The following is a 24718-nucleotide window of genomic DNA, read 5'->3' on the forward strand; positions in this document are numbered from 1 at the left end:
AATGCATAAGTTCCATTTTAGTTATCCTACTTTACTCACATTTCTTTGCTCAGTTTCTCTTTTTTGTCTGCATTTGTCAAAAGCAAATGATTTAGGACTGTACTTGGCCTTTAACTATAAAGCCATGACGACCAGGAGCAGTTTTAGATGTTTTGTTCTTGTTGTGGGGGGGGGGCGGATCTAAGGGGTTTGGCGGTTTAAACACCCCCCTTGGGCGGCCAAATGAGAAAAAAAGGGGGAAAGGAGGGAAAAGAAGGGAAAAAGAAGAAGAAAAAAGTAAAACCGTAAAACGGCGCTATTTTTTGGAACATCTTGGATCCGCCACTGGGTCAGACAGTCCCATTGGCAAAAAGCTAGATCCGCCGCTGGGGGGGGGGGGGGGGGGTCAAGCCGGGCCTCACTAGAATAGCTACTGATAAAGAAAACTAAAGTTAACTTTGAGATAATATCCTATCTCAAATGAAAACATATTACTCATCTCTTAATCGTTTAATCATGATAACCTTTGGTATCTATACATGTAATATTTTAGTACCCCCCCCCCCCCTCCCCACCCTGTCTGACGTACACGGTTATATCGTATATAGGCCATAGGCGCCAGGCGCGGATCCAGGATTTCTTAGGGGAGGGGGCCCAACTTTTTTCTTTTTTTTTCCAGGGGGGGGGGGGCGGGCCCCCGGGCCCCCCGCCACTGGATCCGCCATTGATAGGCGCTATATACCCAGATGCTTTCCCCTTTCATTCATAGTATTATTACTTGTCACTCTCAAATCGTTGTATCGTTACAATAAACGGAGCGCAGTGGGCTCTCGATGGGTAATTCGGCAATGATGTCGTGGTCCATGGCTTCATCGTTGGTGCCTTAGGAAGCTGGTACCAGGGCAACGAACGTGCTTTGCTGCATTGATGCGATCCAAGCTTCCATAGACATCCGGGTAGAACATGATTGTGACTGGACATCGACATTATGAGTGACGAATTGTTTAATGTATGAGTTCTATCGTTTGTGCATTTATGATTGCTTGACAAAGCTAGATGAATATATCCCCCGTCCTACCATGCATACATCTCGATGTACCCGTGCTAGACAATCCATTGGTTACCATTATATCGACATGATCTGTAAACAATATATGATTTTCAAAAGTGCCTTCTCTAACTGGAGACTTACATAATGTTGTTAAATGATATAACTATTTCGAAGATTATGCTATTTTGTCTGCATTTTTGTCTTCTCTCTCTCTTTCTCCCTCCATCATGCCCCCTCTCTCCCTTAATATACATAATTATATCTGTCACTGCTCTCTCTCTCTCTCTCTCTCCCCCTGGGTCCGCTCGATATTTATAAGGACCGCTATTCATAATCGAAGAAGAGGGTTGCTATTCATAATACAAAATCGGGGTCGTTATTCGTAGGGGCCCTGTTCATAATGCGAGAAGAGGGTGAATGAATATCGGTCCGTATGAGTTAGTGACCCCCAATATCAATTCTGAATACCGCCCTTTTTCATGTTTATGAACAGCGACCCCGATTTTGTATTATGAATAGCGACCCTCCTCTTCGATTATGAATAGCAGTCCTAACGAATAGTGGCCCTTATTAATATCGGTCCTTATGAATAGCGAGCGGACCCCTCAGTTGACAAATTATAGCTAACATCTCACACAGCTCTTCAGGAGTTAACTGACTTACATCATTCATCATTAAAATAAGAAAAATATGACCTTTTTCGTTATGATCTTTTTATTTAAATTAGGATACACATTCCATACCACAACAATTGTTATTTGGATTCGAATCAATAAGTAGATCTATTTGGGTTCACCTCTCTATTTCTATTTCTCTTCTTTCCTAACTTTTTTTTTGCCATTTGATTGGAAGAGGGCTCCGATGCTCCAATGTTTCCAAAGCCTCCGGACTCCCGTAGCTGCCCCAAATGATGGTCGAATCATGACCTCAGAGATGTGAGTAGGAAGAAAAAATTGTTTCGAGTAAATGTAACTCCTAATTCGTATGCTAATATTACTCGTTTTTGGGGTGCCATTACATTATCATTATTCTGGGAATTAACCCTGACAAACACATTTTGCTTTCGTTTTTCCCCATCCACATGCTAATTCATTGATTATTAAACCCTTTTGTGTATTACTTGTTTGTTTGTAGCCTATGTTTGTTTGTATTCTTTCGGGTTTTGTGAAATGTTTATTATTGTTTGGTATTTTGCATGGTGTTTTTTTCATGGCATGTGCAAAATGAATTAATACAATGAAATGAAATGAAATCTGTGTTGATAAAAGATTGATGGCTTGATTATATCAAAGTTCCAGCAATCCATTTTGCACGATAAGTTTGTCAGAGGGCGGTCCAGGTCATTGAGGGTGGGGGGGGGGGGGGGGGCGAGGCACCCAGAGCCATTGAGGGTAATACACGCGTAAATACGATGGAAAATGGCGGAGCATGGTGGTGGTGGGGGTGGTGTGCGTGTGTGTGTGTGTGTGTGTGTGTGCGCGTGCGTGCGTGTGTGTGTGTGTGTGTGTGTGTGTGTGTGTGTGCGTGTGTGTGTGGGGGGGGTGACAGGTAAAACTGTTTGAAAGAGAGAGAGTGCTTGTATCTGCCTTTTATGCTCTTTTCCACACTTTTCTGGTCTTCTGGCTACCCGCAGCCTTATATACCTCACTGGGCTGTGCATTTTTCTGGAAGATAAAGTTCAAGGTATATCCCATTATCTTTGCCTCCCTCTCCCCCCTCCCCTCTCTCTCTCTCCCCTCTCTCTCTCTCTCTCTCTCTCTCTCTCTCTCTGATGATGATGATGTGCTTGTGGGTTAACATGTATTTCCTTCACGGCAGTGACATGATAACTTGACGTCACACCCGCCTTTGTTTTTCACATGTTGTGAATGGAATGTGTGACGCCATTACAGGCTAGGGTATCCCTTGCACACAGCGGAAATGTCTCCACCCGAGATCTAAACAAACAAGACTATATTTATCTCTTGCCAATTGCAAATAAACAAGTTATCACAATAGATATATAGCTAATCATCATATCATGTATACGTTCAGTGTATACCACTTGAGGTCTATGGTGAATGGTGATACTAGCACAATCTGAAAGGTCAATATGCATTAACAGGTATAGAGAGTGATTAACTTTTTAGAAGTTATTAATAGTGAAATCCAAGTTGTAATGGATTATTTCAAACATTTTCTAGATGGTGGAGCAAGCGTACCAGCCAAGTTAATCTTGGAAAACACTTCCATTAAAGACCTGTGTTCTATAGTTTAATAAAATATAATTGACAAATAAAACCTTTACATGCGTCTACCAGGGTAAAATTAATGTAATTGTGAAATTCACTTTCTTTGTGGGGGAAAGTGGACAAGCCATAGAAAGCCTATGAATTTGTACATTGAATTTGGCTTATCGTTCTAGTATACTAACATACAATGTTCACCTTTTCAATAGATTAAACAAGACAAAAAACAAACAAAAATGTTGTTTTTCATTACAAGAACAAACACATGTGTGGGCGAGTTTCCACAATCATAATTATATCATCGGCAATCAGTGCATCATCTTACGGTCTACTGCTGATGTGGACACAGACTCGCTTGAATAACATTTTAACCCAAACGACTGTTACGTCATTGTAACTTCCTATTTATATATGCCTATTATGTACATGGACTTGAACTTAACTGTGTAGAGAGAATAAGAAGGCAGGATAAACGGACGTTAAACCCAGCATGTAATGACGTTGCCTGGTGTTCATGTTCATCATGTATAGTATTAATAGGCCTGTAATTGAAACTAGGCCTGTAAGTGAACTGAATACAGTAGGGACCAGGAGTCAGCCAGGAGTAGGGATGTCGTCAGCAAATAACAACTTTACCTCCTTAAAGATATGTATGCCTTTACCCTGATTACACCCCAGTTAACCGTCCTACGTTGAACCGACCCACTGAAAGTTTTGAAATTGAAACCAGTCACGTGCTTTGCGAACCGGAGACGAGGGAGCCCTGTACAATCAGGGCCACTTGATCACAACGCTGGCATATCTAAACGTGACGTCACTGGTATGCACCTCTCCATTTTAGGAGTATAGCCTTCAACAAGGCGGGTACGAGGCAAGACTCGCTGGGCGAACTGAGGTTCAAAGTGAGTGTGCGTGTGATTTTTTTTTTATCGGATACGTGATGGTGAGAGGAAACTTGGTGTTAGCCCTAAACTTCATAACGTACCTGTTTAAAGTCCTTTATCGTATCCCTCATGATTTTAGTTCGGGGGGATATTGATGCTGTGTCAGAAGTTTTCTCTTAACTTTGTAACTTTTTTTTCTTGAATTGGTTTTTTTTCATTACAGTCGACCAATCTTTTCTCTAAAAAATAACACTAATGTTAACAATTATAAAGTATGGAAGTTATGTGCATTTTTTTTTGTTTTGTTTTTTTAAATTGTATTTTTTTTTCTTCATTATTTTGAAAGAATCAAATTACACCGTTTTTCTGAGGAATATATTGTTTGAAAGATATCTGAAAAGTAATTAATAACATGCATGATTCTGATAGGGTTGTAGGTAGTGAGGGCTTGAAACGAATTTTTTTTCTCAAGTATGGATTTCTGCCCTCACGTTTGATTGGCAAGAAGGAAGAAGGGTGATTAGCATGTATTTAAATACAGCTGTGTCAAAATACCACACTCGCCTCGACGCTTCTGATCTATATCAGGACTGAGTTGGTGTTCACTGATGGCATGGCATATGAATCACTTTTGTCGATGTTGTTTCTCTTTCTCTGCACCCTCCCAACCTCCTGACTCGACCGGTCGACGAATACCATCAGGGTGACGTAAAGTACCCAGCTTGGAGGGATTGTAAAGCTCACCAGACTTTCATTCCTATAGGCACGGCTACAAGCGTCTGCATACCTTTATCTCAAATTCGTTTTTCGTCACTGGACTATACCCTAAAGCTTCATGTCCCATCGAACTCCTTGTACCATCCAATCGCGACAGGCATCTATGGGTCCTATATGCTATTTTTAGGTGTAGCACTCTGAGAGTAGATCGACATTTCTCGACTGCCTATCTGACTCCCCCGTTGTCCATGTCTCTCCATCGGCTCACGTCATTTTAAAGCCAAGGCTTTGTGTTATCTGGGAGACATTTGAAGTCGGAATTGTTGATGATCCTCTGCTATCAAGCTGCGTGGAGGCGGCAGGGAAGGCGCAATTAGGACGTTGTTGACGGTTGGACCGTACCCCCTCTCACTTGGTTACAAAGTTTGTTTGGACTGGTTGCGTAAAAGGGGTATGGTTCTATCACCCCTGACCTTTAGGATAATTGAGTGGATCTCCTCCTCATATTCAACCTTCTCAGCTTCTTTCACCCTCTAGAGAAGAATCTGAATTTCTCTTTCCAGAAGTTCCCAAGCCGCTGCCCAATCAACACATCTGGTTATCATTGTGAGTAGAACTTATTTGCCTCTTCATTTTACTTAGTATACGTTTTTCATTTCTTTCACAGATCTCTCGAATGTGTCTCATTGCTCTTTTTTTTTTGCAATGCCTTTGCGATGATTAAGTATTCATTTTAGAACACAAGCATTGGTAAGTTATGTATAATGTTTTACTTTTATTTGTTTCTCTTACAATGATGTAAAAAGTCGAGTCAACTTATAGAATGAAAAAAATGTATATCAAAACACAAAAACGAAAAGACATCGTACGACACGGAAGCTCTCAATGGGCAAAAAGAAATATATTTATATGAATGTTGCTTTTGGTCTCTAGTCTTGGAAGTTTTACGTGATATTGTTAGCAAGCAAGAGCACATGTCAATTGGAACTCAAGGAGAATATCGAGATGGGGCACGCGAATCCTCAACATTATAACTGATTTTCATTATGATTCATTTGTTTCCATGGAGTTTATAAGGCGAAAGAATTCCTTGGACCCCAAAAACACAGCTTGCAACTTACTGCTGTACAGACGTATAGGTAACCTTTGAACTTAATGGAAGTAATGATATGGATGGTAAAGAGAGTCTCTCATTCTTGATACGAGTCCACAAATAAAAAACAAAACTTACATTTCTTGGTTTAAACCGTGGATGCTTGTAACTTTTCAAGCTTTGAGAGACATCACGAAGCATGGCAGGAAGACACTAAGGAACAACGTATACTGTGTGCTGCCGGTGTTAATTGGTCTAACATCACTGCATGCAGGGAGATACCTTATACACAACGCCATGGCGGGGAATCTCAGTGTCTGTTAACGCCATTTTGTTAATCGGTGCTACCCCCCATTGACCGTAGGAAATATCTGTGGAATCACCAGCACCTGTTTGGACTACCACGACTGTTTTCATTTCATCCCGGATCTAATCCACTATACCCGGCGGTCTCCACGAGGCACAGATTAAATTATTGAAGCACCATCACATCTGGGACATATTTTTCTGGAATAGATAGTAGACGTAATATGATGTATTATGAGAAAATTATGATAATGATGATGATGATCATGATGATGTTTTGTAATGCCTTTGATATAATTATGATGAGAAAAGTTGTATAACGTTATATGAAAATGTTATATAATTATTTATACGATGTAATACAAAAATAGGCCGGCTCGTAGTCTTGCAGTCGGCTCATTTACTAACGACCCCTACAATAATCAACAAAGATCAAATCTTTAAAAAGTTTAGCGCTGTCATAAATTTTAAAGAAAATACCTGAACTCGCACATCAAGTAACATAGTGTTGTTCATACATCAACAAGTTTTCAAGAACTAAATCCAGATTTATATTAGATCAGGTGATTTAATCCTTCTACGTCTGAAATTTAAACTTAAAAGTGGCCCATGAAAGGATGTTTTCCAACTGTTTCATTTCAATGCTTACGAAGGAGAGTAAAATGCATTTAATTACATACATGTAAATATTTAATCACAATACTTACATTTTGTAAGGTCATAACTATTCTTCAAGAAAAAACCCGACTATGTGAAAGCATTAAGTTAAGCTTCCTAATTGTTGAATAGCTCGAACATTGTTACTATCACTTGAACCCCTAATTATCGAATGTTCGTATATCCAAATTATCGCTTGCCAATAACTAGAAGAAAGTACTAAAAATTAACACTCTTTATTCTGTAGCCACAATTATTATCATTGACAATGTCATATAATTAACAAATGTTACTAATCAGTTAATGATAATTTAACTTCTATTCTGAGTATATTCTTCATTCATATTCATATTCTGTTATTTTGTGACTTTATTAATAATGTAAAAACCCTAAATCATTAAAGCATGTTGTCTTTACTTTTTAATTCCCGTTCGTTCACCCTGGTCGTTTTCTATTCCCTGGTTTACTAATTCTATTTTCACCTTCGCCTTTTTTACTTGATTCGACTTTAATATTGCCTTATCTGAGAAATTGAGAAAGACAATTTTGTAATAATTTAATAATATCTCATTGTTTAGGACTTTACGCCAAAAAAGTCTAAATCCCTAAAGTAAACCTCATTGAAAGAATAATTTTTCTCGTGTTATTTTTTAGACTTATAACGTTTATAGATACCTATACATTCTAATTCAATCGCTTTAACCTTATGATGCCATTCGTTAATATGTGTACGTGTCAAATCATACTCATTATAGTCTTTGGCACAGGAAAAATATGGTAATGAGATATTAGGAATTTCATGACCCCTGACTTTAGTCTTTATTCTGTTTTGACGTATGTAAGGTAAGCCTACAGCTCAAGCTGTTTGGAATAACTCGCCTATTTATAAATGCATTCTTGGCTCGAAATCAAATGTCAGGCCATCTTCATTACGATAGGATTCAGACTAGATATTTCCAATAACTGCTTTGCATTAAGAGATGAACTAAGAACTGGTTTATGATTTGACGCTCATTTCGTATGGCATCTTATTTTAATATTTATATTTTTCTCTCCACCTCTTTCAAGAATTTTTTATCATTCCTGCACACTAATCATCTCTGTCGACATGGGTATGATATCATTTAACAAGATATAGCTATAACTAGTTTATGATAATAATTACAATAATTGTTGTAGATCACTTCTTATGACTCTAAGTGTATGACGTAAATGTTTATTCAAAATAATAATTAAAACAAATTCTGAGCATCTCTCAGGTCTTACATTTCCATGAAAGTTTGTTTAACTCAAGTAAAACATAGGCTTTACACTCGTTTTGGTTTTTAAAGTAAAACATTTAAAATATGAACAAACATGTGCTCTCCTAAGGCAATATTCAGAGTACTTGCAAATTGACTACTTAAGCCATTATCATGTAAATCTGTGATTTTAGTATCATACTATTATTATATCTAACCATTAGGTATATTAACTTTGATGGTTGCCCCCTTAATCGCAATTTCGCGCTTTAAGCTAATGCTCGCAATCTTTTCACATGTCTGTGGGTTATTAATGGCGCCATAACAGTCGCAAGTGCTCCCTTTATGACAATGCGCTAATAATAAAATCATTGAGGTATGCATCATGTTTATATTCAATCAAGATTCAACTGGACGGCAGACATATAAAGATATCTGTACCTCTTTTGACCGTCGACCTCGTTAACTTTACAAGGATTCTAAAGGGGCGTTGTGAGACGAAACGGGGACGAAACTAGCCCAGGTCAATCTTGACCTCTAATCTGCCTGACTCTTAACCTCGTTTTCTTTGACACGAAATTCCAACATTAACAGAATGCAAAGGGCATTTTCACATGCAGTATTTGACATAGTAGCCCTGTCAAATGTCAAATTTGGATGCTAACTCCAGATAAAGTGCCGAAAATCCGGTCGAAGTATTATGATGAATGGCTATCACGCGTGGACATTGGCTACTCGATGTATCATAGAAAAGCGTGTCATATTACTGGCAACTATAATACTAGAATGATTTCATTAATTCGTAGAAACTACATGTCCTTCACCTTTCAATTATTGTAATCTTAGTTATTGTACACATAATAATGTATGATTGATAGACCTTTAAGCAACGTTGCCATATAACCTTTACAGTTTGAGATGATAAGGCAAAGGGGTACTTTTGGTATTCTACGTATATTCATTTTTTTTCAAACACAAAGGGGAAATCGTTTAATCCTACCTTAAGAACATTTATATATAGGAAATGAGAAAAATATGTTAAACCAGTATAGAATATAAAACTATACCTAAAATGAACAATAAAACTGTATAATTGAGCGTGTTAAAAAGAACATGCGCGATTAAGCTTTTTTGACATAAATTGTCATCATTCTTCTGGATTTCTGTTCCTTCTTATATCATCTTTATTGCTTCTATCACGTCGCAGCCTCTGGACTGGCGCAATTTTGTAGTAACACGAGTTTTGTGCCAAACTTGTCAACGAAACTTTTACTCAGAGTCGTTTTTGTTTGTTTTGATTTGACTTTTTTGAATAGTCGTGTTAAAGTTTTTTACTTTTAATCCTGAGAAAGGTCACTCCAGTGGTGAAGGAATAATGCATGGCGATATGCAATTTTTCGATCTCCCAAGAATACTCTGAAAGTGATGATCTCCTACTGGTCTCACATCCATATAGCAGACCGTTCTATCATTGGTGGATTTTACATTCTTTATACAACGACATTATAATCGTACAGTTTGAACCATAGACGTCTACAGTCTTTTGACTCTATACACTATCATCAACATAGTAAAGTTCAGGCCCCTTCAGGTAATACACAGCAGTGTCTTTTTCAGATCATGTTTGGTATAGCAATTTAATACAGGGATCGCAATGCCACGCTATACGTGTCTAATTACAATCTGGCCTGGCCCAATCTCTGTACATACCATTCGCTCTCATTTGACATTCCAGAGATATTCGGTCTATGCCCCGTCTATAGCCTACTGGGATACTAGTACTACCTTCTCGGATATTTTAAAACAGAGTTTAGTCATCTCATCAAGGTTGGAATTAAACTTGTTGATAGCTAGGACCGCACTGACCGCTAGTTGCTATAATAGTAACTTCATATCAGCATTAGATGATCTTTACAACGTATGTACTATTTAAAGGCGGGGTTAAAGATTAATGTTAAATAGAATTAATGCAATTTGGGAAGAAACTGCCTAGAACTCATTCTGAATTTCGAGTTCTGTAGTAAATTGCAAAAATAACAAGGTTTGGGACTTGAAAAAACAAAAAAGTCATTGTTGATAAACCCAAAGGGGAATGAAAATCACTGCCACTGCATGGACAAAGGTGTGGAAAGGACAACAACTACACAATTATTTGGCATACAAACTGGGTACCAAGTTTTAATCTATTTAAGTTCGTGAGTAATCCTTTCCTTGTGACATCGCTATAATGATAGGCCTATTCTTTCGCTCGGGAACACAACGAAAATAGGGAAGCTGTTTAAATAAGTCTTAACATCAGTTTCCTCTTTAAACTCTTCTATGTTGGATGTGCTACACAATGACCACTAAGCTCAATTTAACTTCACATTATACAGCTTACAAACATAAACTTAGACCGCATCTGTCATGTTCGGTTACCAAGGTGACCCTTCAAAGCCATTCTAAATGTGATTGATCATTGCTAACATTGCATCATCGGAACATCTAATATGATTATGTTTGGGGATGGGAAAAATATTCATGAGCTAATTACGGCCGATGATACAGGCCTCAAATAACCTGCCCTTTAATTTAATATGTTAATGGCTCTTCTCGACCACGGAGGGACTACAGCATAACTTCTCTCTCAGCACTATATTTCATTTTCTGCCCGAATATGCTTTTATTGGAACAAAAGTCTGCGAAGCGTGTTTTGAACCGTTGTGATTAATAGATTAATTATTGAAGCACTATTTGCTTCACAGCGGTCCACAAACTGTCATGGCGCATGAACCTTAATGCCGTTGGTGATCGCTTATTACACGGATGAAATCGTCAGCTGATGTAACAATGACCTTTGATCAAACAAAATGTCAGAGATCACTACGTCATAACAAAAATATTCAGGCTATATTGGCAGGCGATGCGGACCTCTAGAAAACCATCAACATCCTGTCACTGATGTTGATGTTCCTCTAGGGGGATATAATCTACTGCTCCACCGTTAAATGTACATTATCGTACCTAAGCCAATGTGAATTTACAATTTTAGTTATCCTTTTTCCTATATCTACCTTCAAAGGAAATAATACTGATGTTCATAATAATGTTTTTGTGCTTCCTCAATTTTACATAGGTTGATTCAAAAATTGTCATGTGATAGATAGTTCTATTCGTTTCTTGTATACTTTCTTATACAGAATTGCGATTGGTTTCACACTCTGGTTGAGTTTCGATCGATTTGAAAGAGTCGGAACTCTTCGCATTAAGACGGGACCTTGTATTGAAATATCATGTCACACGCTGTAATCAAACGTTCCATCATTATACCATCAATTAATCGCACAACGCCCCGTCACTATCTTTCGGACCCTCTAGCCTCTTCCATTGTGCCATGTGACATGCTGAAAGCCCAGATATGCCGACACAATAGAATGTATAACATATGACTCATATAGAAGATCGTTATCTTATCTTCGGTGGCACAGCATGAAGCCATGTATATCGAAGCTGTGAGTTATCGTGTTGCTATTCTTATTGGCGTGTGCGGTATAGGTGTAAATCATGCATTAACCACACCCTTTACCAGAGTGACGCTATCGTAAAAATACGCCATCGTAAAGAAAAAAGGTCAGGGGCTGAGAAAGGGTAAGGAAAGAGAGATTGTATTTTATCTTTGGTGGCAGGATATCATAGCACGAACGTGTGAGTTATCAGTATCATGATGCCTTTCTTGCTGGTGTGTCTTGGACCAAGACCTTGTAGTCCCTGCTTGCACTTGGAGTAGAAATATAGATGTATATTACATGAATGCCAAAGCACAACATAATTATGAAATAAGTTAGTCGCGGATAGGGAATTTCGCTGCAGGCACATATAGCCTTTTCTTCCAAAATATAATAAAACCTTCGATTTTCTACGGATTGTCATTTTTTTCTCAGGCCTTTTACTTCACTGTGATTTTTTTTAAAAGTCACCCATCTGTTTTAAATGCTTTACCATTCACCATCCTATGATTTAAAATATTAGTTTATTAGAATTGAGAGTATGGTCTAGCACGGTTCAATAGTCTTCAAAACATTAACTTATTAATTTACTGCCTACTTTTAGATTCCAAGATAAGTTACATTACAAAGCTTAATTTTGTGCAATACATAATATATTCTAGTAAAAGGGTTATTGTTGTTATTATCATCACCGACTGCACAAGAGGCAGTGCACATTTGCAAAGAATAATTATCATTTGTTAAAAGAAATATTTCCCATCAAAAAAGGCAGATCATAATATAGCTTTTTTTCCTAAATAAACATGACGTATATCACTATGTCCAATGATGAACACAAGTCTGTTTTTTTTTTTTTAAGTTTGATATACTATAGCTGTGATATATTTGAGCTTTTCTCTTCCGGTAAAACTAATTTCATGAGAACTATTAAAGAGAAACACTAAACCGAGTGACAAACAAATCTCATTAGTCTGGACACATTTATGACATGGCCGCTTTGCATGCTTCGAGAGAGCTCATTGCAAGACAGTGGCATACCCAGAAATCGTTTAGCAGGGGTTGGTGCTGGGATATCCATTCAAAGGGGAGGCAAAATGTTCTTTGGCATACCCTTCGAATATCGTAGGCACTGAAGTACTGTCTTTTTCCTTTGAACAAGAACGTGGGGATTATATCCGTTCCGTTCAGGTGCGCCACATCACCAAAACCAAATATCATACATACATGCATATTTTTTTAATGGGAAAAGCCATAGGCCTATCTAGTCTAGATCGAGGGGTCTTTGGTTCAAGGTATAGATGCATTTAAATGGACCGTATTAAATGCACAGTCAAATAAGAAAATATACGCACGAATTATTTTAGAATCTTTAGATAAATTCTAAGGAATTATACAATGTGCTTCTTTAAACTCCTTGTTACTGGCGCGCATTCCTAAATGTACTAATTCCTCTTCCGAGCTCGTTACACATTCACGGAGGAAGAGAAAAAATGACAATGCGGGCATTTTCGGATTGAAATTGCTTGATGAAACCTAAAGATAAGTATTCAAATTTTATTCATGCATGTGTGAACACAGAGGAAAATTAAAGCTATCTGTAAATGTCACGCGCTGCAGGCGTTCATATGTCTCTCCTCGCGTGGTAATTACCTGAGCATGTGTTAAACGGGATCTCTGCCCCGATGGCGTCTCAAGGAAAGTCCCGGACAGGGGTTGAGCGGGGCATGGTCAACTCGATTAGGGGCGGTTTTAGGAGTCTGTAACGGGGAGAGGGGTGGCGCGCAATGAATCTCTGAACATCGAACAAAAAAAAGGACTGTTATCACATTTTGCAGGTACCTTCATAGGGAGAAAGTGAAAAATCTGGATTGGTATACTTTTCTGCATACGATCGGCTGGCAATTTCTTTTTTTTTTTTTACTTCTTGCGGTTTATCTGTGTCATGCGGGATTTCCCAGATGTTCATTATAATTTGTTATATACTTTCACTCCTATTATCTGGGTTATGAAGCCCATTAAATTATTTAGGAACTTCAGTCTCAACACGCAAAATGATATCACTGCGCCATAAATTGGTAGAAATCTTGAGTGTTTCCTCAGATAACAGTACTTTACAAGTACCTCAATTATGTAGAACGTATAGTTGATTTTTTTTAAATTATTCAATAAGTTTGTCAGGAATAATTTGTTTGTTTTAATAGTTGATTTTCTTTTACTACACTAAGTCTGTCAGGAATGAAGCAAGCAAAGAAATATATGCTAATGCACATATGCTACACCTTTGAAGTCTCTATACAATCTTTGTTTGCATTGTTAGATCTCTGGTATAATCGTGTGATGGGAAATTTCTAATAAATGCTAGAAATTCATGCCCCCAAAATGAGTGTATCAATGCTCCAAGTAGTACACAAAATCATCATATACAGAGGGTGTTGATCGAAACTTATTGTATAGAGATTATTAGAATTTATAAGAATGTTAGAAATTAACATTGCTGACAATATAAACAATAACAAAAATATACATTTCTCTACCGAACTTTGTCAACGAGGGGAGGAGGGGGCCATCCGTTTACTCCCTCCTGCATTACCCTTTTAACATCTTAAATCTTACATTAGCATCCAATTTCATCTATGGAAAGTGAACAAAACAACAAAATAAAACGCAAAAGTAATTATAGCATTGGCAAGGAGTTTCAATGAAGATATATCTTATGTTTCGTTCGTCATGTTTTACATCTCTGCTCACTAATTACCACCACCATGTCAATTAGAGGAGTACGCGTAAAAACGCAATGGAAATAGCGAACAGCTGGAAAGAACGATGAACGTGAAAGGAAAAATGAAAAAATACAACAGCCTCCATTGCACTACATATCTAATAAACAGGCATTAAAATAATAAAATCCCCAGCCCCTATGACGGTACCCAAGCTGCGCTTTTGCTCTGGTTGCTATTTTTTATTCTCCTATTCCTAAAATATTCGTCCCATCTACCGTTACTTGGGTAACAATGTCTGTTCCAAATGGAAGGCGTGTTCATTCCTTCAATTTCTCTCATTCCATGCACTGCTCCATCTCTCCATGACTCCATCTCTCCCCCTGATTCGACTCTCCGCTGCATTTTTGGTCGCCATTAATACACAATATTCACCAATATGCATTAGTGTATGCGTGCCCTGCAGCATGCCCCAGCCATTCCTCACCTTCGGAATGCATTCCACCCCCCCCCCCCCCTATACCCAAAGAGAGTTTAGAAGTAAGCCTCTGCCACGTTCAATTACACACGGAATGTGCCATTTCTCAACGACCATAGATGAGGAGCTATCCCGCTTGGTTACGAAACGTGTGATTGTAATCCTACTTTATTTTATTGATACATCTTGTCCTTCCGTGTATTTTGCAGTTTAAGAAGGCATATTATGTCCGTTAACCGGTGTTATGCGATGCAGAGAATATCAACAACAAAAAAGGAGCGATGAAGCCTAATTCTTTGGTTTCTGTTTCATTGTGACGAATGCACACCAAAGAACCGTGGAAGAGGGGTTTGTAGGATAGAAACTGCAGACTTTCTACACCTCCAATTTTTGAGCTATTTATGCCAGCTCCGAAAAAGGACCCTTGTGAAAACTGTGCGGAGGAATTATTACTGCATCTTTAAAAAGTTGGGAAGGAGTACATTTGAGTCCGGGGTGCAAACGAAACATAATCCTTGTCGAATAGATCTCACTATTCATTCAGCGTCAGTTTTTTCGATTGGTATCTCTTCGACATCGCTGATGTCTGCGACAGCGGCTGCGACTGTTCATCACAGTCAGGTTTCTAAATGACAGGGATGCGTCTCTCCTAGTTCATCCTTCCTTTGAAAGCTCCAGGTAGTTAAGGTCACGATTAACGTTGCGATAATCGACTGCGACAGGCGCATGTTGGTTCAATCACGGGACCGTGCCTGTCAAGCACACGGATATTTTGGTATGAAATATTGGTGAATGCAACGCAGCGTGACAAAATTACCAGATACAGGCCCGCCATACCGAATTCATCTCAGTCACGATGTTAGATGAGGTACCGTGAAGGGCTTGGGGATATTGCTGATTCTGTTTTCTTACCGCCATTTGTAAGGGGAACATTCATCACTTGGACATCTTGAATTCCTTTCGCTTATATTTTGCTTCCGTCACTTAATATTGTCCATTTTGCTAATGAGGACTCGTTTACGGAGCCAATAGATGAGATTCTTTAAAGATTGATGGAATTTGTTTTACGCAAACTGGATAGTGCTTGTCCTGCCCTCTCACAGCTAATTGGTGTCATTAAAAGTGTTGGTTAAAGGGAGCCCCCGAGGTAGCGCATACAACATTCAAAATGGTGGATTGTGGTAATCAACAGAACCGTCGCATCGCGTTGTTCATAGTCTTACTCATACTCATTCTCACGGTGGCCATCATCACGATAGTGGTCATATCGTCCAACAATGTATCGTCAGGATCATCGTCGCCTTCGTCAGGAATGACGACTGTGTCATCGTCACATTCGGAAGTGGAGTTATTGCAAACCACACCCTCGCCGGAATGACGAAGCCCCCTGACGTCACGATGGACCAATTCAATGAGTAGGCGCAGCTCAGTGTTAACCAGTCTAAACGACCCAAACAACATTCTTAACTCGGTTAGCTTAGACAACAGTCTGCTTATATCAAGGCTCATCAAATTAAATTGAAAATCTAAAATGTTGACCTTTTTTTTTCTTCTTCAAACTGTGTATTTACATGGGCCAAACATGTGAGCAAACCAGAGTCGAAGTTAACCGAGTAGAGAATATTCCCGTAGCCAAGCATATTATTGTCTGTATATCTATCACTTTATTAGGTTAAAGATTAAAGTGTATTTCTTGGTCATGTACAGTATTTTTAATGATATCCTATATATTTTATAACATTTATACTTTCTCGAGGCTACCTTGGAAGTCATTTCATGTCATAATATTCTTATGTGAGTATGTAACACGTAGATATATCACTTTCGTTTTGATGCAGTGTAATATCAATGCTTGTCATCATACATTCCTCCCTCGCGTGCCATTCAATTTTGACTTCCATTAAGAATCGTAAAGCCCCCTCCCCTTAATGCTGTTATCCAATTCCGGTTTGTACGTGATTCTTCTTCAATGAATCTGTGGATATAATAGTGCAGAGGCGCAGGGAGGTTTATCATTATGGGTAGAGAGAGAGACAGAGAGAGACAGAGAGAGACAGAGAGAGACAGAGAGAGAGACAGAGTATGTGTGTGTGTGTATGTGTGTTGTGTGTGGGAGACCCCCTCCCGGTTAAATTTGTCGACTCTTGTAGCGCAGTAGAATATATACCTAATGTTGGATAGTTTCTGCGCTTTATAAATGTACTATTATTAAATACTGATAACGCTTTTCTTCTGCCTGTACGTAAAGCAAACTTTAGAAACTCTTTTAGCATAAATTTATGAGCGATTTGAATATTCATCTTTGTAAGTAAAAAATATCGCATGTTGGTAAATCCTCTGCAAACTTTGTGGTAAATATGCCGACACCCCAACTCTTTGCAAAATGGTCTGGTAAAGCGCCAAACAAGAATTAGCAGATTGACTCCATTTTTTTGTACTGTTTACCATCGAAACAACGTGTTTTTTGGCCCTACATTTCGTTCAAATTTACTAAATTATTCACTGCCTCACTAAAATTGTTTTGGAAAAAATAGTGAATAAAATAGGTTCTTCCTAAAAATGGGTAATCATTGTTTTGTTTGTTTGTTTGTTTGCTCGTTGTTGTTGTTATTTTATGTGCCCTTGTTGGAATTTTGTTCAATATCAAATGCCCTCTTTGCTGAGATTTTAAGATTATATTTCCGTACAGTACTGCACTGTCATTGGCATAGTAACAAATATAACTCAAGTATGTATGCAATCTACAAAAAGAAGCGATTTAAAAAAAAAATGATAGGTAGTAAACGGAGAGTGTCCTCACGTACCAAGCAAATTCACTTGAGTAACATTCCCTCGGGCCAACGACAACAATCCAATTAATCAACATAATATTATGTGTACGCCTTGCATTTTATGCGTGGCCAACTGGCATTGATACACGGTCAAAAACACAGTATGATGGTTCGCGGAGATTTTTGAAAATATTAGAAAATGTGATATTCGCCAAACTCTGTCTATAATTTCTCATATTCTAAACAAATGTATTTATGTCAAATATTATCAAATGGACGGCAAAGGGTTTTACTAGAAAATTTATTGTCAAAAGATTCCGGAAATATCGCGATCTAAAAATTCGGTGTCGGATAGGCGTTCGCGCTGCAAATAAAAAAAAAGTCATAAAAACTTCCCGCACGGGGGTTTACAGCTGATTTATCAAAAAATGCGATCCATCAAACATAAGGTAATTTCATAATTTGCAATGCAAGATGTCATACAATCATTTGGTGTAACTTTTTACTTACAATTTTGGTGATATCCGCTCTCAAAATTAAGATTTTCAGACCGTTATCGGTAAGTTCATAATTTTTTAGAACGGACGCAAATGACTGCAAATTTTGCCGACCTTTTGTCAATAATTCCACACCCAATTCCAAAGAAAATTTCGTCTCTTGGTAATCTTATGTTCCTCTTTCCATTGGTGATATCACATTTTCGAGATAGCGAACTAGGTCACGCGCGGACTATGCTCACACCACCATACCGTTATTTCAACCAGATACGTAAAAAGTGTAGAAAATGAACAAAGTACTCACAAATTGGACATTAAATTCGCTTATAATCCAAAGTTCTCCCGCTATAGTTTCGATATTATTTTGCTTGGTGATTTTGTTTTGTAAGCTCTATTTATTGAAAGAAATAGACTTGCTCAGTTGCATAAAGATCTTTTCGAGGGAAGTTTTTATCAGCTTTACACTCCAATTCTTTTCCATGGAGTAACTTCATAAGTTAACGTAATAGTTTTTTCTGTAGATGGTGGTTTTCTTTCTTTTTTCCCGTCTTTTTATATTCCTCTATGATCATGTGGTTTTATTTTTTGTTGATGGTGTTGGGGTACTTTATGCGATAATCTAATGTCATTTCCTTTACGACTTAATGAAGACTGTTAAATATTCTAATGTTTTTTAATGTGACGTGTATACAAAATAGTGTACAAATATTGACTTCTTAAAACTATTGCCAAAGGCGTTCTCGGAACTGTACTGTGACCCAAAACGAAGTCGGGGGCATAGTGCAGGCTCGAGACAACCAAGGAGGTAAATTTTTAATATCAATAGTTTTTTTTTTATATACAGCATCCCCCGTGTGAATCCCTAACTGAAAAAAATATATATATATAAAACATTATGCCTGTTTTGTATTCGATAGTTATTGTAGGGAAAATTACGGGTGTCTTGACTGCGCGTTTCCATTCGTCACTTTTAACGCTGTACTGCCTAGCAGTCAGCAGCAAATTTCATGCCTACAGTTTTGACCAATCAGAGGCCCTGAATATTCTTATGCGTAATAATGAGAATAAATTTAGAAGAAAGCACGATTTTCTCCTTAAGCTAACGTTACGTTACTTTTCCCTTTAATACAGACGATAACAATTATACTGTTTTTTAAATGTAATGCCAATAATAATATGTGATAAGAACGCATATTCATCTTCTTTATATCTCTTTTTCTTTGACAGATACCCAGTGTTCGTCTTTTTCATCACTTAACGCAGACGACACTGATTCTCTATTGGTTACGCCCACCAAGCTCTCACGATAGGGACCCCAGCCCGGCGCAGACGTAACATGACAATAGCTGCCATGGAGACGTCTGCATCCTTGCTTGGTGGTAGTGACGAATACTCCTACTCCTACCGGGTCCGAGACCGTCGGAGCATCTCTGGCGCCAGTACTACCCCGTCCTCAACGTCAACTGGCAGCTCGTATTCATCAACGACATCATCTACGGCACCTTACAGCAGTTCATCTAGGCCTTCGTCTAGCTACGGCACTTCTGGTTCGGGTTCTCACACTGTTGCTCTCGCTTCGATGCTTGCAGGGATAGAGGTGGTTGGTGACAAGCAGCAGGCAATCATCGAACGTCAGGGGAGCAAAGCAAAGCTACGTGCTAAGCTCGAGCCGCAGGATTCTCTGGATAATTTCCCTGACAAATACAAATTCGAGGACAATAAGCACGTTTCAGAGGTAGTTCATGGACTCAAGTCATTGTACGAACAAGGGGCTTTGGTCGATGTGACATTGATTGTTGACGATGAGGAATTCCCGTGTCATAAATGCGTGCTGGCCGCGAGCAGCCCGTACTTCAATGCCATGTTCACGACGAACCTAGCAGAGAGCAGACAAAGTAAGATCCGTTTAATCGGTATAGATGCACCTTCAATGCGGCTTATCCTGGACTATGCCTACACCTCACAAATAGAGATCAATGAAGATAATGTGCAGGGACTTATGCTTGCAGTCAATATGTTCCAGATGCCAACATTACGCGACGCGTGCGCACGGTTCCTGGAGAAACACATTACTGTCTCCAACGCAATCGGTATCTACTTCTTTGCTGTCGCACACAACTGCGACAAGCTCGAGGAGCTGGCCAAAACTGTGGTTATGGACAATTTCATCGAAGTTTGTAAAGAGGAAGAGTTTGTCACCTTAGGGAAAGACAAAGTTATCGATATTATTGCGAGAGATGAGTTGAATGTAGACAACGAGGAAGTGGTTTATGAAAGCGTGATGGCTTGGGCCAAGCACGACCCAGATTCGCGTCGAGCAGACCTCGCTGATGTTGTGTCTCACATTCGATTTGGACTGATCAGCCCATACTACATCCATGATGTCGTTGAACGCGATCGCATCGTGTCGCATAACAAGGGTTGTCAACAGATCATCGATAGCGCGTTACAGTATCATGTTCTACGGGATCGTCGCCAGGATCTGGACATGACAAAGGTCAACACTACCGCGCGAAAGGGAATGCCATTCGCAGACATGTTTGTCTTCCTTACCAACATGAGTGAAATGCTAAGTGATATCAAGCAAACCACAGCCTACCGCGTTAAGGCACTACCCGAACTGATGGACGATGCCGAATGTGTCATAACCGGTGAAAACAACATCTACACCATGGCGAAACAGCCCACCGAATATAGCGGGCGACGTTTATATTCCAATCGCAGAAGCGGTCTCTTTCTCTTTGATCAATTTGAAAAGAAATGGTTACCGCGAGCCGCGATGAACGTCGGCCGTTGTAACTTTAGTCTGGCGGTATTGGACGGTCTGATCTACGCTGTCGGGGGTTGTGATGGTGACGATACTCTTTCTAGCGTCGAGTGTTACAATCCTGCCACCAACATCTGGAAGCAGACGTCCCCAATGCCACAGGCTGTCAGGTTCGGTCATAAAGCCGTTGCCGTAGGAGGGCGATTGTACTGTATCGGTGGAGAGTCTGAAGATACGGTTCTTGACGCTCTTTTCTGCTTCAATCCTCGCCTTGATAGTTGGGACACGGTTGCCAACATGATCCTACCGCGTACTTGCGCCAGTGTTGCTGTGACGAATCGGGAAATTTACGTCATAGGAGGAAGCGTAGCGATGGGTGAGGTAGGTCCAGAGAACATGCTCAAATCGGTCGAAATCTACAACCCTGATAATAACGAGTGGCGGTTCGGACCAGAGCTCCCAGAAGGAAGGATGTCTTTCGTCACAGCAGTTTTAGGCGGCACTATCCACATTTTTGGCGGAGAAAATGGACTGGAGGACTGCGAGGCGAAGGTCTGGAAGCTTGAATCAAACGCGACGGAATGGGAAGAAGATAAGGGCACGTGGCCACCTATAGCTGCGCCATTTTGCTGTCTCGTCGCCAGAATGTCCAAAGATAGCGAATAGAGAAAACCAAAAAGAAGTGACTCATTTGATCACATACTGAGGCGAGCAATAATATCGCACCATTTAGCATGAATACTGCATAAAAAATGGTGTTATTCAATTTTGTGCAATATTTTAGATGAATGGTACGAACGTTATTGTTTGCATCATTGTACATCGTTTTGTTGAATCAAGTTGATAATTCCAAATAAAAGCCCCCATTGAAAATATGGTACTATGAATGCAAATCTGATGTCTGGTGCTACACGAATGCATTTACTTATGGCGGAAGGAAAAGAATATTTACAGTTTCAGATCGAGTATACAAAGAAAGAATACTTGTGGAATACAAAACTGAATTGACCTATTACCCGAAGATAAGAAATAGAGCTCCAGTATGGTTTTCAATGTTTTTTATTCTAGGAAATATATCTTCACCTCACCTTAACGTTTCGAATGTAGGAACAAGTGACATATAGGAATAATTTTTCCTGATTTAATACATAATCAATGATATTATATTCATACTTGCATGCCCTTTACCGTTTTGTTCATTTTTTTACAGGAACAATACATGTTCTACATATTTGCGCTTTGTTGAGTCGCTGTTTTACAAAAGCATGGGTGTTTTTCTACAGTTTAGATGGCTTTTACATTAAAGATGTTGCACACTAATTGTTGTTCCTACTGCGTCAATCACCGGGCTAAAGCCCATAGGACGGATAGCCACCTAGACCGATAGCCCACGACAGCTACAATATCGGCTGTTAAATGGCCCACAAGACCGACAGGTACTGACAATTTTCTGTATCGTGGGCTACCAGTCTACTTGGATGCCCGCAATCAAAGACCTTCCTGCATTTAAATGCACAATGCTCGCCCAGACGTTGCATCTAGACACGGATATAATGTTTTGACTAATCACAAGAACAAGCTTTTATGGTTCGTCCGAAAATGGGCCATAACGGAACAATCACCCCTCTTTCTGTATCGGTGGGGGGGGGGCGGGCGTAGTAACATTCTTTTTTAATAGAACAGTTCACGGTTAGCACATTACTGCAATGACCCCGAATATTCACAGTCTTCGAAACATGAAGAGGTCCCACTTTGCACATTTTGAAAATAATCACTCCTACAGCGATGGAGGTGCTATATAAAGAGCCTTTGTTTCCCCTTTTCAAAGAATACTTCCACCTGTGTATCATGGAGTGCACTGTCTGTGTATGAATGATTACATAACTTTCATGAGCACGTATCCAGTATTTCGTCTCCGTGTATTTCAAAATTTGTTCTGCAATGACCTTAATCTGCTCATTGTGAGACTGGCAACCGTGAACTCGCTCATTTACTCAATATCAAATAATCAATTGACGCAAAGGAACATGTTTAAATGTGTTCTTTACCTTACCTCTAGTTCCATAATGCATTTCCACTGTCACACAAATATTTCCATGTACCGATTTAATTCTGCAAGCTATGTTTGTTAAGCAACCCAGTGTTCAATGTGCATATACTTATACTCCTACTTTAGATCTTTGACTGTAGACATGGTTGATAAGTGATTATAATGGCCGTTGCTTGAGGCGTTTCCTGCTGGCGTAGTCTTTGACGCTTTGAAATCGGCACCGTACACAATGGTAATGCAAAAACAACAATAAACAATTTGTGTTGATTAACTGGATCATGAGCTGTCTGCTTTCTTTTGCGTGCTGAGCTTGATAAGGTGCCTTTTGTTGCAGCGGACATAAGAGAACATTCTTGGAGGAATCAACGTTTATGATTTATAAAGTCCGACAGAATGAAGTATTTTGCAGGAAAAAACCCTAACATCCTATAAATGATGAAATAATACTGGTCACATGAAATATTGTTTTTGTTAATTTTGTCATAATACACTGACACACCTTGAATTCAGTACTACTAGGACAAATTGTTATAAATCCTTCACTAAAAGAAGTTCTATTCTACAGTCTATTATTCACCTTGGATGAGTATCATTCTATGTGGAACTAAATAATCCAATTCAACATTTGAAAGTTGACATTGTTCTTTATATAGTTCGCCTGCTATGATTAACACATCTTTGTTCATACGTAAAGCAGATTCACACTTGCCACTTGACAACGCCTGATGCGAAATTTACCCATTTATGCATGCCCTTTGTACACGAAGAACAGGCAAGGGGTATATGCGTTGCGCTATATTACAATGAAATTGTATATTTATTGGCCCATGACATGCGTTTATTCCCCCCCCCCCCCCCTTCCCCCTCTACTAGCGTGTAGGCCTGACGCAATTGAAATGATCGACGCCTCGTATTCAACGGGAACAAGAAATCTTGGTATCTGTCGGGCGTCGGGCGTTGGAAACACCGTGTGAATGATTCTTTTCTATGGCTAAGTCTTGGGGTTGCTTAACACAGAACAATACTCGGCAAGCAAGTTCGTTTGAACATAGGTTATATCGTAAATAACTAGACAGTTTACAATCGTTCGTGGCCTGACAGATCCAATTTGCTTATTTCAGAATGCAAATCATTCGGGCGTCGGGCAATTGTGGATTTCGTGATGAGGATGGAGGTTAATTTTAATTTTCCTGTTGTTTTCCTTTGCCTGGTTGGACAAGCACTCTTATATCCAAAAGATTATTGTAAAGCGTTAGATTGTTTCCTCGTGGATTTCAGTCAAGGATCACATGAATATATCTTGCACGATGATCAAGATCAGAATTTCGGGAATCTCTTCCCACAGTTTCCCCATAAAATAATAAGTCTGTTGAATGTTTTAAGAACGCAGAATGCACTCCTACTAATGAATGATGTCAGCTGGAGTGTTGTAAATTTGTAAAGCAGTAATAACAATGTATAAATATCAATGGATGTGCAGGCACAGAATGTACATGACTGCATGAAGAAAAGAAATCAGTGCATATTGGACCATGTTCAGTTTAGAAGTATATGATAATGATATCATTGAATGCTGATTGTAAATACAGGCCCTAAACGTAATATAATGCTTTGCTAAAAAAAAAAGTAATTTTGTATGTTTCAGATTAAATCGATCGTTGTTGCGACAAAAATTAGTGGTGTAAGCATATGTTTACGTAAATATATTCAAATGATTGTAGTCGATTAAAACGTTTTTTGAAGATTCTAACTTATTCAAGTGTGTAACTTGTTTTGAATGAGTACTGTTTACTTAGT

At 39.0% G+C, this 24718-nt stretch overlaps 1 protein-coding gene across 2 annotated transcripts; it reads left to right on the top strand.

Annotated features, from left to right (window-relative positions):
• The first annotated feature begins 4558 nt into the window (after nt 1-4558).
• LOC580562 (kelch-like protein 2) lies at nt 4559-22519 on the top strand. Of its 2 annotated transcripts, none has more exons than XM_011671712.2 (2): nt 4559-5465; nt 19332-22519. In XM_011671712.2, the coding sequence occupies exon 2, from the start codon at nt 19441-19443 to the stop codon at nt 21535-21537; it is 2097 nt and encodes a 698-aa protein (XP_011670014.2). In that variant the 5' UTR covers nt 4559-5465; nt 19332-19440; the 3' UTR covers nt 21538-22519. The 2 variants fall into 2 exon arrangements, with proteins under 2 accessions (XP_011670014.2, XP_030828963.1); XM_030973103.1 differs by lacking the exon at nt 4559-5465 and adding an exon at nt 15028-16251.
• The last annotated feature ends 2199 nt before the right edge of the window (nt 22520-24718 follow it).

This window comes from Strongylocentrotus purpuratus, unplaced genomic scaffold, assembly GCF_000002235.5.
Source record: "Strongylocentrotus purpuratus isolate Spur 01 unplaced genomic scaffold, Spur_5.0 spur5_scaffold_6, whole genome shotgun sequence".
Taxonomy (NCBI): domain Eukaryota; kingdom Metazoa; phylum Echinodermata; class Echinoidea; order Camarodonta; family Strongylocentrotidae; genus Strongylocentrotus; species Strongylocentrotus purpuratus.

Excerpts from the sequence above, each read along its gene's own strand:
- LOC580562 (XM_011671712.2), top strand. The coding sequence starts at position 19,441 with ATGACAATAGCTGCCATGGAGACGTCTGCATCCTTGCTTGGTGGTAGT.